At 59.4% G+C, this 13,648-nt stretch overlaps 1 protein-coding gene across 4 annotated transcripts in view; it reads left to right on the top strand.

Moving 5' to 3' along the window:
• Positions 1-13,570, top strand: part of TMIE (transmembrane inner ear) — a 21,400-nt gene extending 7,830 nt beyond the window's left edge. For 2 of the 4 annotated variants that reach the window (XM_047844713.1, XM_047844721.1), the window contains 3 exons: positions 8,462-8,579; positions 11,860-12,009; positions 12,316-13,570. In XM_047844713.1, the coding sequence (XP_047700669.1) occupies positions 8,528-8,579; positions 11,860-12,009; positions 12,316-12,416 (303 nt within the window). In that variant the 5' untranslated portion in view covers positions 8,462-8,527 and the 3' untranslated portion in view covers positions 12,417-13,570. Of the gene's footprint in view, positions 1-659; positions 715-4,842; positions 4,949-8,461; positions 8,580-11,859; positions 12,010-12,315 lie in introns of those variants that run through there. The other 2 variants (XM_047844715.1, XM_047844712.1) reach the window with 2 other exon arrangements.
• The last annotated feature ends 78 nt before the right edge of the window (positions 13,571-13,648 follow it).

Consider the following 13,648-nt stretch of genomic DNA (forward strand, 5'->3'; position numbering starts at 1 on the left):
GGGACCCAGTGGGAGAGGGAGGTAGGGGCCTGACCCCTCCGCCGCCTTAAACACACACACTCACTCACTCAGGCCCAGGCTCGCCTAGCTTCCCAGGAAGGGCTCCCAGGACCGCCCGGCAGTGTCCGGGAAGCGGCCTGGCTTCTTCGTCCTGACGGGGCCTTCCCGGGCATCCGCCCCTATTCTGACCGCTCTGGGCCTGGGTGCAACCCCATGACCTCCTCCACCCGCACCGAATCCCAGAGGCCAGCACAAGCGCAGCGCTGGGTGGGCTCGAGAAACGTACCGAAAGTGGGGTAAACCGAGGCTGCCCCGCACCCCCTTGGGCCAGATGTGTATGGCCAGCGACCATTTCTTTCTGTGTGACCTTGAGGAAGTCCCCCTGCCCCCACTCCTGGTTCTCATCATGGCCCAGTAGAGCATGCAGCCTGCGCTTGTCTGCTCCGGGGCCTGTGACCTTGGAAAGGGTGGCGGAAGCCTAGTCCCAGGAGGGGGGGGGGGGGGGGGGGCGGGGAGGACAATGGTTCAGCCTGTAACAAAGGATCCCGCTGTCTGCTGCCTGGTCCCCCTCCAGCCACCATGCCTATGCCCCTCCCCCCCCCATCACTTCCCGCAGTACACGGGTTCCAGAGGATGACTGGAGTCATCTCCCCTTTCAGGGTTGACAACACTGAGACCAACAGGCCCCATACGGACAGTGGAAGGGCAAAAAGGGTACCCATACTCAAATCTGAGGGGGTGGAAGTCATGCCCCACCCTGCCAGGCTGAAGAAAGATCCCCAGTGGAGGGGGCACATGGCAGTTCAAGGGGATCCTTCTCAGATGAGCAGGGTCTTGGTGGGTCTGTGGGTCCTCTGGCACGTGGGTGTGGTCAAGCAAGGGGTTTCTGGGGCTTGGGGGGAAGGGTCAAGGGCCATGGAGATGTGGCCACATAGAGAGAGCAAGGTTGTCCAGGAGGGTGTGGCGAGCAAGGCAGGCAGGACAGAGCCCTGAGCAGGAGGAAGCAGATTCAGTGAGTGGTGTCTCTGCAGCAGCCCATCCCCTCTTCGGGCCTCAGTGTCCTCATCTGTACCTACAGCTGAGGGAGGGCAGCGCTGGCTGGGCTCAAGCAGGAAGGGAAGGGCCCCCTCAGCTTCCTCCCCACAGCCCAGCCTTCCTGTTCGGCCATATCTAGGGGAATCGGAAAGCTGGGGCACATCTTCCCTCACCCCCCCACCCACCGAACACTAGAGTGGGTGACCTCACCAGCATTGCCAAGCCCAGTTTTACTATCTGCCAAGTGGGGCAAGACCTGCCAGGCCTCGCTCCCTCTCTCTCTCTGCCAGGGCCAAGTAATCTGTAGTCCCCTAGTAGTGCCCAAAGGACAGCCTCCACTGGGTCCACCCGCCCACACAGCCAAGGGCCCTTGCCCAATCCCACCGCAGATGTGCACACACACACCCACCCCACTCTCGCATGCCACAGTCCACAGGAATGTGCGGCGTGTACATTTACTTGTGCCACACAGACCCATCTACTATGAACACACTGGCAGGACTTCCAAGTTGCACAGCCCAGGAGGCAGCCCTGTACGTGGGCACGGGCAGACGCTGTGCACATCCACATGGACACGGACTTACATACTGCTCCATGGAACACACACTAAGACTCACAGACACACAGAGAGGCAAGTGCAGAGTGTGCATGCACTCCTGTGCACACCAGAGCCTGGGACACGAGCGCATGCTTCTGTATACACAGGTCTCACCAGGCCCGGCCCAGCCCCAGAGCTATTCTGGGCCAGGCCTGGGGCCAACAAGGTCAGAGATTGCCAGCTCCCAGCAGGCCCCAGCCACCGTGTCTCAGGCCTAGACAGCCCAGCCCCCACTCTCAGCCCAGGCCAAGTCCAAGATGTCCTGGATCCCAGCCTGGCTCCGTGGCTGGGAAGATACCTACTCCCGACCCTCTGCTTCCCCAGAGCTGAGCCTTGAGCCCTGGCATTTCTGGCTCCAGGAGAGAAGTGTTCACAGGTTCCCCTGGCCACTGTCGACTGCACTGCCCATGGCTTCCAATCCAGAGGTCCTAGAGACTGGACTGGGCCCCTACAGGAAACCCACAGGAGCTAAAAATAGCACCCGAGGGACAAACAGGGTTCCGCAGGCCAAGCATTCATGCCACCATGCATGGAGGGGACACTGTCTTCCAGGGGAACGAGGCTGGGGAATCTGGGCACCTAGAGCTCTGCCACCCCAGACCTGATGGGCCTTACTGGTAGTAGGGTGCAGGAGAAATCAGGGGCCTCATAAGAAATAGAAAAAGTGGGGCACCTGGGTGGCTCCGTCTATTGAGCATCCGACTTTGGCTCAGGTCACGATCTCACAGTTGGTGAGTTTGAGCCCCGCATTGGGCTCTGTGCTGACAGCTCAGAGCCTGGAGCCTGCTTCGGATGCTGTGTCTCCCTCTCTCTCTGCCCTTCCCCTGCTCACGCTCTTCTCTCTCTCAAAAATAAACAAACATGAAAAAATCAAAAAAAAAAAAAGAAATAGGAAAAGTACTGGACAGGGGACAGAGGCCTGGGTTAGGGGCCACAGACTGAGTTTGAGGCCTCAGTTCCTGTGTGACCTTATGCAGGGCACAACCCCTCTCTGGCCCTCAATTCCTCATAAGTCCACAGAGGAGAGGAAGAAAAGCCTTCGAAGATGGAAAGGGCTTTAGCTTCAAGGATGTTTCGCTCACCGTAGTATTTCACCTTTTGGAGAATTGGAAAAAACACCAGTGTTTGACAACAGGGAATTGAGACAATACCCACAACAATCATAACGACTAGCATTTCCTGAAGGCTTGTGATGCACAGGTGCTGTGATACCATAGTTATACCCATTTTACAGATGAGGGATTGAAGCTCAGAGAGGTTCAATCTGAGGTCTGAAAGCTGTCGATGTGATCATGCCCCAGGAGTCTTAGTTTTAAGCTTCAGTACCTTTAGAAGTTATAAAGTTTAAAGCTACAAATCTATAGGAAATCTAATTTGAAAGTTTCATTTCTTAAAATTTCTTCGTGCTCATTTAGTTTTGTGAATTGGGGATAATAACTTCAGTTTTGTTCAGTCAACTTTCACCGCCTTCAGAGAGCGAAAAAGGAAATTTAAATCATTTTTCCTAGCAGGGAAAGCTAGCGACTCAGCACTCCATAATCCTTAGTTCAATATAATCCTCCTAACAGCCCTTTGATGAAAGTCTTGCCCTCTCCATTCCGTAGACGAGAAGTTCAAAGCAGAGAGGGGTAACAGCTTGCCCACGGCCACTGTCAGGCCCACTAACCTCAGCCCAGTCCAGCCAAGGCCTCTCTGACCCTGTGTCCCAAGGGTGACCTCCCTGGCTGGTCAGTGCGGCTTTCCCTAGCCTGGCCCATGACAGAGGCATGAGGAAGCAGAAGCTTCAGCAAGTCATTTGGGCTTTAATAGAATCCCTGTTTGCCTGGCTGGGGCAAGCCTGGGGAGGATGGGGTGGCCCAGCCCACTGAGACCCCAGACTTTGCCACTTACTGTTGAGGATCCCTCAGGCCAGCTGTCCTTTGCCAGTGGCTCTCTTGTTTCCCTGCCCGCCTGTGATCTCCCACCCCTGTCACCTGTGGGTGTCCATGGCTGGCCCTCTGCTCTCTGCTGTAGCTCTCACCTTGGCCCTTGCCCATCTGCTGCACCTCCAGGCAGGAGCCCTACGAGGCTCTGAATCTACAGGGTCCGGAAGGAAGGAAGGAAGGAAGGAAGGAAGGAAGGAGGAAGGAAGAAGGAAGGAAAGAAGGAAGGAAGAAAGGGAGGGAGGGAGGGTGGGAAGAAGGAAGGGAGGGAGGGAGGGGTGGAAGGAGAAGTGAGAGAAAGGATGGACCAGAGGAGTCTCCCCACCCCAGACCATCCTCCTCCTCCTCCTCCTCCTCCTCCTCCTCCTCCTCCTCTTCATCCTCCTCCAAAACCCTCTGGTCTCCACAGCTTCTCAGACCCTCCATTGCTCCATCCCTGGGTTGTCAAGGCTGATCCTGGGGTCAGGACCAGAGTACATGTGGGCCAGGTTCAGGGCGAGGCCAGGATCATGGCTCAGACTGGAGTAAGAATTGGGGATCAGACTGGGGCAGAGGCTCAAGGTCGGCCAGAGTCAAAAAATGGTCCTCCAGCCCTTCCAGGGGGAGTCGTCCCAGTCCCGTGGGGCAGCAGGTGCTGGCTTCTTCAGGAACCTTCCATAGCACCGGGAACTAGCAACTCTGACCATACCATCCCCTGGTCCCCATCCCCCACTCTAGCTCTGGTGTCCAGAGTGACCAGAGCCATTTCTGGGCAGGAAGCCAGCCCAGGACATCCCTGAGCGCCTGTCACTATGGCAACCTGCCTGCCATACCGTCCCCCCGCCCCCCACCCCCACCCCCACCGCCAGCCTGGGTCCAGCAGGGTTTTTCAAATTCAGAACGTCAGACTGGGAAGGGCCTCCCAGATCGGCAGATTCTAACTCCTCCCCTTGCCCCAGATGGAGAAACTGAGGCCCAAGTCGGGCAGGGGAGCCGGGGCCTGTTGTTCAAGGACCTGACCCCAGCCTGTCACTCTCACTCCTCTCTGCCCGGCTGGATCGGGTTAGGGGAGGGAGACCTGGACTCGGATCCACCGGGAGGGGGGCGGGCCCTCCATCCGCGGTGATGTGGGGGCGGGAGGCAGGGAACCAGACACCGACGATGAATAAATGATGCCCACTCGCGGCCTGCGACCAGATCGTCACCGCGAGCGCCGGCTGCCTGGCGGGGCAGTCACCGGGCCAACCGCGCCCGGCCCCCCGCGTCGCTGGCTCCCCCCACCTGCGGCCTCGCCCGCCCGGAGCCGCGGGGCGCGAAGATGGCCGGGCAGCGGCGAGGCGCGGGGCCCCTGTGGGCGCTGGGCGGCGTCGCGCTGGGGGTCTGCCTCGCGGGGGTCGCCGGGCAGCTGGTGGAGGTGAGGCGGGGCGGCGCGAGGGGCTCGGGGAGGCTGTGGCAGCGTGGCAGAGGGCTGGGGACGCCCTTCTGCCTTGGGAGCTGCCTTTTTCCCTGCCTCCTGCCCTCGGGGACCTGGATTAATGGGGTGACACAGCCCTCCCCCGAGGGCTTCCAGGCTCCGGGGGGGGGGGGGGGGAGACTCAGCCCCCAATCTTAGGGTCCCTGGTCTAATGGGAGGGCACAGCCCCTGACTTCAGGAACATTAGTCGGGTGGGGGAGACTCACCCTGATGGTAAGTATTCCAGGTCTGACTGGGGATACAGCCTTGCTCAGTCGCTGGGGGACACAGCCCTTATCCTCTTGCCTTTGCCCTAATGAGGGCGGGGTGTGGGGGGGTGTAGGGAGAGGCATGATCTTTGGTTTCAGTGACCTCTATCTAGTCTGATAGGGGAGATCTAGTCCCTGATCCTAGGGTCTGCCAGAGGAAAGAGCTTCTGCCTCCAGAGATCCTTCAGGGTCCCCTGACTAATGGGGGAGACATAGCCTTAGGAAACAGGTGAGGGCTTTCCAAGCTGGAGGGTAGGGGCAGGAAGAGGAGGAGACCCTTTACAGAGCAGCCGCGTGTTGAGTTCATCTCCATGTGGAGCACTTGGCCCTGGAGGGGAGAGGCAGGCAGGCCAGGACCCAGGGATTCACTCAGGGGTCTTACTTGGTCCTGGTGATAATGGAGAGTTGGCAAAGGTCTCTGAGCAGGGGAGAGTCGTGATGGGTCCTGGTGTGGAAGGAGGAGGGTAAGTTGGGAGAGGGTGCACGGCTGAGAGAACTGCGGGGAGCTGCCGTGCCACCCAGCAAGAGGGAAGGAGGACAGCCGGGGGGGTTCGGGAGCTCAGCTGGGGCCAGGCAGGGCGGGGAAGGCAAGAGTCAGGGCCACCTGCAGCCCCCCTGGCCCCTCCGTACCCCATTCTTGCTGAGCTGAGCAGGGGAGCCAAAGAGGCAGACCAGACCCAGAATTCTAAAACACGAGGCCGGAGGGAGAAGGCCCAAGAGGCAGGGCCAGGGAGGAGTGGGGGTTAGAGCCTGTGCAGGCAGAAGCAGAGAGGAGAGGCCAGAGAGACAGAAAGGCAGGAGTCAGCAAGGTGCCCAGGAGAGCCCTCGGGGGCAGGTGCCAGGAGACAGGATGGAGAGGGAAGACAGAGCCTTATGCTGAGGGTCTAAGAAGACACAGCCCTGAACCTGAGGGTCCGAGGGACATGAAGACAGAGCCCTATATGCCGATACTAGCCTGTCCCTGCTGCAGACCAGGGGGTGTGATCAAAATGCTGGGCTGGAGTCGGATGTCAGCTCCAGTGTCCCTGTAAGGGGAGCCAGGCTGGCTTGAGCCCCGCAGAGTGTACCTGGGCCCCTTGGTGGCTGCCCTGAGGCCTCCGGTGCAGAGCTGAGCTGGCCTGGGTGTGGCAGAAGGCTGAGGGTGGGTGTTGCAACACTTCTGAGCCAAGGACTCTTCCCCTCAGCCCCCAGGAGCACATCTTCTCCCGGCTTGTCAAGGAAAATTGCATTTGGAGTCCATCTGCCTGCCATCTGCCTACAGCCTGAGCAAGGGCCTGGCTGAGCCCAGGGGACCCAGGGAAGAGAGATGGGGAGGGCTGAGTCCACGGTACCACCCACCACGATCCCTACAGCCATCATCCTCCATCTGATGGAGGCCGGAGCTCCCAAGCTTTAGAGTTCAGACCCCCCAGCAGTGCCCACCACGAGGAGGTGCCCCACTCTCACGTGTCACCCTCTACCTGAGATCCCTATCAGGGAGAGATCGTAAGCTCAATTCCACCCAGAACAAGGCTGGAACAAGGTGTCCGAAGTGGGCTCTCAGCTTCCCCGGGCTCAGAATCCAAGATCTCTTCTCTGGACCTCGGAGTCTTCCAGCCACACAGCCCAGCCAGGCCAGACACACTGAGCCTTAGGACCCCGGCCCTGACTCTACAGACAGATGTCTGACCACACGCTCGTACTCCAACCACACGTGTGCCCTGTACCCACAACTATGTGCCCAAACCCTATGTGCTCCAACCCACACACATGTGCCCTGAACCCCCAGATGTGCCTGACCCCACACACATGTGTCTGACCCTGCGAACGGATCCAGGCCCCTGGGAGGATGCTGAGGAGGGTTATCTTCTTGTCAATTTTCCCACTCTACTTGGGTAGAGAGGGCTTCCCAGAGAACCTTGGAACCACCCCACGTTTAAGTTACAGATGGAGAAACTGAGGCTTAGAGGAAAGGAAACTCCCACCCCAGTTTACCCTGGTTAAGAGAAAAAAGCTGAGGAATCATGTATCAGTCCCAAGCACAGAGATGCCCTGTGTTACCTGGGACAGGTTGCCGATCCTCTCTGAGTGTCCCCAAACATGCCGAAGGGTGGTGTTCATTAGATGAGGAACTTGTGGTAGGTGCCAATCCATGCTCATGTACCAGGGGAAAGACTGGACGGATGGTTGAGTTGTGAGTTGCCTTTCCTTCCCAGAGAGCCAGAAAGGACTCCTCAGGTCGGTCCATATTCAGTTAATCAGGAGACAATGAATTCCATAGATGCCCCAGGGTCCTCTCTCCCTCTAAACGCTAACCGCCTCCCCCTCCATCCCTCAGCCAAACTTGGTGACAGAGATAGGGTCATATCCTTCTCGGCCCCTTAGGTCAGGGAGAGGTCCTGCCTAGACCCACCAGGACAGGGCTATGTCCCCCAGGGCAGGGCCTTGTTCCCCTAGACCCCCAGGGCAGGGCTGTGTCCCCTCAGTACCCCAGGGCAGGGCCGTGTCCCTAGACCCCCAGGGCAGGGCTGTGTCCCACTGGGAAGGGGGGAGGTGGCCTGCTAAGCTCTGCACAGGCTTGTTCCAGTCATGCTTATAGCTTTCGGCCTCTAGGTGTCGCTGCCTCATTGCAGACAATTTATCTGGTCCTGTCCCAGGAGACTCTGGCCTATCCTTCTGGTCAGAAGAGGTGACTCTGGCAGGAGAGTTGACTGTTGAGGTCATCTGGTGGGGGTCCTGGCCAGACAGCCGAGCCACGGGCCCTGAGTCCAGCTCCACAACCCACCCCACACCGAGGGTGCTTGAGAGCAAAGTCCCCCAGGGCAGCACAGGCCTTGCCTTGTCTCTGGCCTTGGTCCTGAGACCCCATCTGCCTGTGGGGCCCAGGACTGGAGCAGGAGGAGACCAGCAGGCTGCCGGAAGGGGCCTTGAACCTCATTGGGACAAGCCATCCACCTTTGCCCCTTCAGGCCTTGGTGTCCTCAAGCATCCCAAGTACCCTTGTACCCCAGGTCCCTGGCTCCATGGTTCTGGAGCTGCTTTCTTCCCTTGCTCTAAATCCGGAACTTCCCAAGGTCTAGGACGTTGACTGTGAATGTCGAAGACTCTAGATTCTAGGAGATTCCGAAACACTTGCGCTGAGTCCTTGCTGAAACCTGGGCCTCTCTCGGCCCAGCCCCAGCCCCCGGCCTCTGCCTGGCTCATTCTTCTCTCTCCTGACCTGCAGCCCAGCACGGCCCCGCCCAAGCCCAAGCCGCCCCCATTGACGAAGGAGACCGTGGTGTTCTGGGACATGCGCCTCTGGCACGTGGTGGGCATCTTCTCGCTCTTCGTGTTGTCCATCAGTGAGTAGCTGCTCCCCGCCCTCTCCCACCCCACGCCACCCCCTGCACCCCACCCCCGGCACCACCCCCAGGGGCTCAGAGCAGCAATTCCGGGCAGTACAAGCAGGCCAGTCGCCCGCAGGAGGCCCACTGTGGTTTCTGGCACCTCCTGATCTACACAAAGTCCCTGTGGAGGGCTGACAGGCTGGTGGTGACCTGAAGTATTCTGCCCAACTGGGACACAGCCACATGGCAATTACGGTAATTACAGGGGACTCCACTGAACCAGGATGAGGACGTGTCATTTTTCCCTATCGCTGGCCTCCGGATGCTTCTCCTGCTGTTTGGCCAGGCTTAAAGGGCCCACACCCAGAAGCCCCAGCAAGGCCATCCTTGGCCGCAGCCCAGCCTGGAGGCTCCCCAGACACCCGGCAGATGTGGCTCCCAGGCTGCAAACCCTGCCTTGTCAGATCCCATCCCCGTGGAACGACTCACACCCACCTCCATTAAGAGCAAAGGACCCCTTCCTCTGCTGGGACTGAGTTGCTTGACTCCAGCTCGCAACAGAGATGGGCTTGGCGTGCCCCCTTCGGCCCTTCCAGAGCAGGGGTCTGGAGTTGGAGAAAGAGGGCAGAGAAATGTCGGTGGATAGGGAGACCACCAGGGTGCAAAGCAGAGTCTGATGAAGGTTCCTACACGTCAGAGGTTTGGGGGAGACGCAGGCAACGAAGGGACAGAAAACCCCCTCGCCCTGCACAAGCTTCACGGAGGAGGGTCCTCTCCACTGCGGATGCGTGCGGAGACGCATGCGGTTTGGCTGGGTAGGCTGCCCCCCAAGAATTCCAGGCAGAGGGCATGGTGCAGGCAGAGCAGGGACGGAATGGCCTCCACACAAGGTCTCAGGTGACCCCTAGAGGACTTTTACTGCGTGCCCCCCAGGTCGGATAAGTTCGAGCTGGAGCTGGCTCAGGATGAGGTCCCCTGGAGGGCAGCGCCACAGCAGAGGGCCCACCCAGATGTGAGGACTCCGAGGGAGACAGGGACATCTGATTTGCATCTGTTTCTCCCGGCACCAGAAAGGCCCTCCTTGTGGGAAAGTCTCCACGCACACCCCCACCACCATTTCTTCATGGCTGGGGTGGGAGCAGGATCTGAGCAAGGGGCTGCATTTCATTCCTAGCCAAGGTGAGAATCAGTCAGGCGTCTTTCTGGAGGCCCTACTGACACACCGTTGTGGCTACAGCCCCAGCCCAGGTGCTCAGAGAGGAAACCGTGCCCCCCAGCCCGCAGCACCAAGAGCATCTGCCCATAAGGAGCAGTTCAGGGTGCGTGTCCAGGGAGCAGCTCCGGGGCACTCCACGGAGCAGGGGTGAAGGCACTGAGGGGCCTCTAAACACAGAACGGCCTCTCCAGACTCTGCTGGGTCCCGGACAGTGGAGGTGCCCAGGGTCACACAAGAAAGTTGCAATGACAGACCTGAAGAGAGGCTTAGACATGAAGCACGCAGACCAGCCCCTACTCCTCACCCTGCTTCCTAGGAAAGAGGAAGGGAGAGTAAGGGAGAGTCCCAAAGTCTTCTGAGCAGCAGGGCACCACTTGTTACCTTCCCTGCAGGACTCCATGCAGGGCCCTGGGGAGTAGGGATGGCATCTCCCGGAGAGGAAACCTCTTTCCTGCTTTCCCGGCTGCTTGGGCCCAGAACCTCGTGCAGAGGGGCTGGGGTTGGGTGGGGGGTGCCTCTGGAGGTCCTTCCAGCCTGGGGACTCACATTCCAAGCCCCTGCCTGGGTCCTGGGACTCGATCCAAAACACGTTGTTTTTTTCCCTTCGTTGAAGAGAAGTGACTGGGCCAGGCTGGGTGGGGCAGGCAAGGGGCGGTGTGTGGGCCCTGCTCCAGCTGCCAATGGCTGAGCTCCCTGCAAAGCTGAGGCCTCATAGAGCCTGGGACCAGCCTCTGTGGAGAACCTGAGTAAGCACGGTCAGAGGATGTGCCTGGTGGGGTGGCTGGAAGAGACGGCCCAAGCCGGTAGGACTAGGGCCATAGGCCTACACACAAGGGTCTGGAGAAGACCAGAACCCAGCTCTCCGGATAAGAAAGGTTTGCCGTTTACCCCTGGACAGCAAGGTACCGACCTACTGCGGGGTAGTTGTGCAGCCCCCCAGAGTGCCCGGATGCTGTTAGCTCCCCCTACCCACCCATTCGGGAGTCTAGTTCTGTCCTCAGCAGCAAAGGCTTTGAGGCCATCTCATGCATGCATGCATTCCTTCCTTCCTTCCTTGTTTTTCATTCTGTGAACCTGGGGGAGACTTAGCGGGGCCACGATATTTGGCTGAAAGAGTCACACCAGTTGACTCCAAAGGGTGCTCCAGCCCTGGCTACATTGGTCTGATGCATCTTCCCTAAAATAGGCCTGGCTTGTCCCGCTTGGCCGTCCTGCCCCCAGGAGTCTGCCAGGAAGTTATGTCTTGTCATCTGATTTATAATAGGAAGCAGCCCCGTCCCCTCCCCTGAGGCTGGGGCCAAGGTGGTCAGACTGTGGGGCCTTAGAAAAATAAACTCAGTCCAGCCGGGCCCTGGCAGCCCAGCACTGCCCTGCCCATCACTAGACAGTCCAGCTTCGTTCCCTGGCCCAGCTCGCGTGGGCACAGCTGCCCTGAGCCGGAAAACCGCTCCTGGAATAACTGTGGGAGGTGAACGCCCCAGGGCAGGGTCTGTGCCCTCTCGTGGGGTCTCGTGGGCTCTCACGGCCAAGAGGAGCTCAGGCTTGTCCTCAGGGGGGTTGAGGAGGACACAGCTACGTCCTCCAGTGTCTGAGGTCCTCTCAGGAGCCTGGGGAGGAAAACCTAGGAATTACTAGGAGCCGAGAGACCTGGGTGGGAACACAGGACAGCCTCCAGGTAGCTGTAGCGTGAGTCACCGTGCAGTCCTCTGCCCTGCCCTCCAGGGGCCTCAGTCGAGTCAGAAACTGAGACCAGTGACATGATTTAGGATCCAGGGCAAAACGAAAGTATGAGACCCCTTGTTCACAAATTGCTAAGAACATTGACGGCAGAGCATTAAGCCAAGCGCGAGGCCCTTCCAAGAGCGGGCCCCCTTGTGAAGCCAGTCCTGCTCTGGAAACTGCTGAGCTGACCTCGGAAATCCCAGAGCCCACAGGGGTTCTGTCCAAACACAGAGCCTTCTGCCAGAGTCTCTTGGGTGAGACACATTTAGGTAGATGAAGGCAGGTCTGCAATGTGGGCACCATTCCTGGGGCGTCTGAGCTCCAGCCTCGGCCAGGCCTGCTCTGTCGTCCCTACAGTTATCACTCTGTGCTGTGTCTTCAACTGCCGCGTGCCACGGACCCGGAAGGAGATCGAAGCCCGGTACCTGCAGCGAAAGGCAGCCAAGATGTACACGGACAAACTGGAGACTGTGCCGCCCCTCAACGAGCTCACAGAAATCCCCGGAGGTGAGCAGACCGGGGAGGGGCCCCCAGCTGCACCACCGCCTGTCCCTGCCGAGCCAGCCAGACCCTCAGTCCTGCCACCAAGAGTGGCCCTGCTCCCCGCCTCTGCCCCAAACCTGTCCCTGGAGACCAGAGCACAGAAATGGGCCCGAGTGAGAGAGACCCAGAGGCAAGTAACACCCGGAGCTCTTCTGCAGGCAGGAGAAGTTCGGTAGGAAGGAAGAAGTGAAGGGCTGGATGTGGGAGGCTCTGGTGGGGGCCCTAGGGCCCTGCCTCACTCCCGCTACCTGCCTTTCCTCTACCCCACAGAGGATAAGAAGAAGAAGAAGAAGGATAGTGTGGACACAGTGGCCATCAAGGTAGAGGAGGATGAAAAGAATGAAGCTAAGAAGAAGAAAGGAGAAAAATGAGAAGGGCTTCCTGGAGGTGGCAGCTGGGGCTGGATAGCCCTGGGGCTCAAGTCCAGGCCAGGGTCCAGGCATCTCGGACTCCAAGCTCACACATGGACCACAGAGGTTGCAGAACACCCTCTTCTCAGCTCCGACAGGGTGGCTGAGGCCCCATCGTTACGGCCCGTCAGGGGCAGAGACAGGACTGCCTCAGGTGTCCTGCCTCCCGGCATGGACTCAGCCCCTGTCGCCTCACCCATGTGGCTGTTCAGCCAACGTGGTCTCTGGCCACTGTTGCCCTGCAGATCCAGATCACACCCACCCGGACGTGCCTCTGTCCCTTCCGTCAGGAACAGCAGTGGCTCTACAGGGTTGACGGGAAGCAGTTTCCTCTCTCCGAAGGGGATGGCCAAACTGGATGGGCTGCAGTGTGAGGCCATGCCCAGAACAGCCACAAGGAGGCAGAGGGTGTCTGGGGGAAGCTTCAGCTCTCAGACCTGGCTAGACAGCAGCCCTGGTGGCCAGAAAACTGTTCTAGGCCCCGTGGGGGTGCTGGCCAGGATGGTGAACAGAGAGGCCCAGAGGCAGGGGCTCCAGCCCAGCAGATACCCTGTGCCGAGCAACTGCAATGGAGTGGAGGCTGCTGGGGGCCTGAGCGGAAGGCCTGGGGGCTCAGGGCTGGGAGCCGCAGGGCTGGGTCAGGGGTGCAGAAGGCTGAGACCAGCAGGCCAAAGGGAGAGGGGAAGAAAGCTGGTACTTGGGCCCCATCTTGGGGATCCAGGGAATCAAGAAGCCCAGGGGAGGCTTGGGCCGTGCTGGCGGTCCCTTCTCTGTGGTGGCGGTGGGGAGGGGGTGTCAGGGCCCTAGGGGATCATCGCAGAGGGCAGTTAGGGGCCGGCCACCCCCCGGCTTGTGAAACAGAACAGCACACAGCTTCCTCCTCTACCATCTCGGCTCTCATGCCTCAAAACATCACTGCTGTCCCGAAGGGAAAGGCCCAAATACCACCTAGAGACTGAATCTTTGGGGACGGGACACTCAGAGGGGTTTCCAGATGGCAGCGAACCTCTGCTGAGGCGCTCAGGTCTGAGCCTGGAAACCAGAGGCTCCTGAGCTGGGGAAGCTGCTGGAAAATCTCTCGCTGCCTCGGCAGCCTGCAGACACTTGTAAATAAAGCTGAGTGCCTTCTCGTACCCGAGTGACCTGAGATGACCTCTCAGGATGCCCTATCCCTGAAGCATTTATGTGGAGGG

The sequence above is a fragment of the Prionailurus viverrinus genome, chromosome A2 (assembly GCF_022837055.1).
Source record: "Prionailurus viverrinus isolate Anna chromosome A2, UM_Priviv_1.0, whole genome shotgun sequence".
Classification (NCBI taxonomy): Eukaryota; Metazoa; Chordata; class Mammalia; order Carnivora; family Felidae; genus Prionailurus; species Prionailurus viverrinus.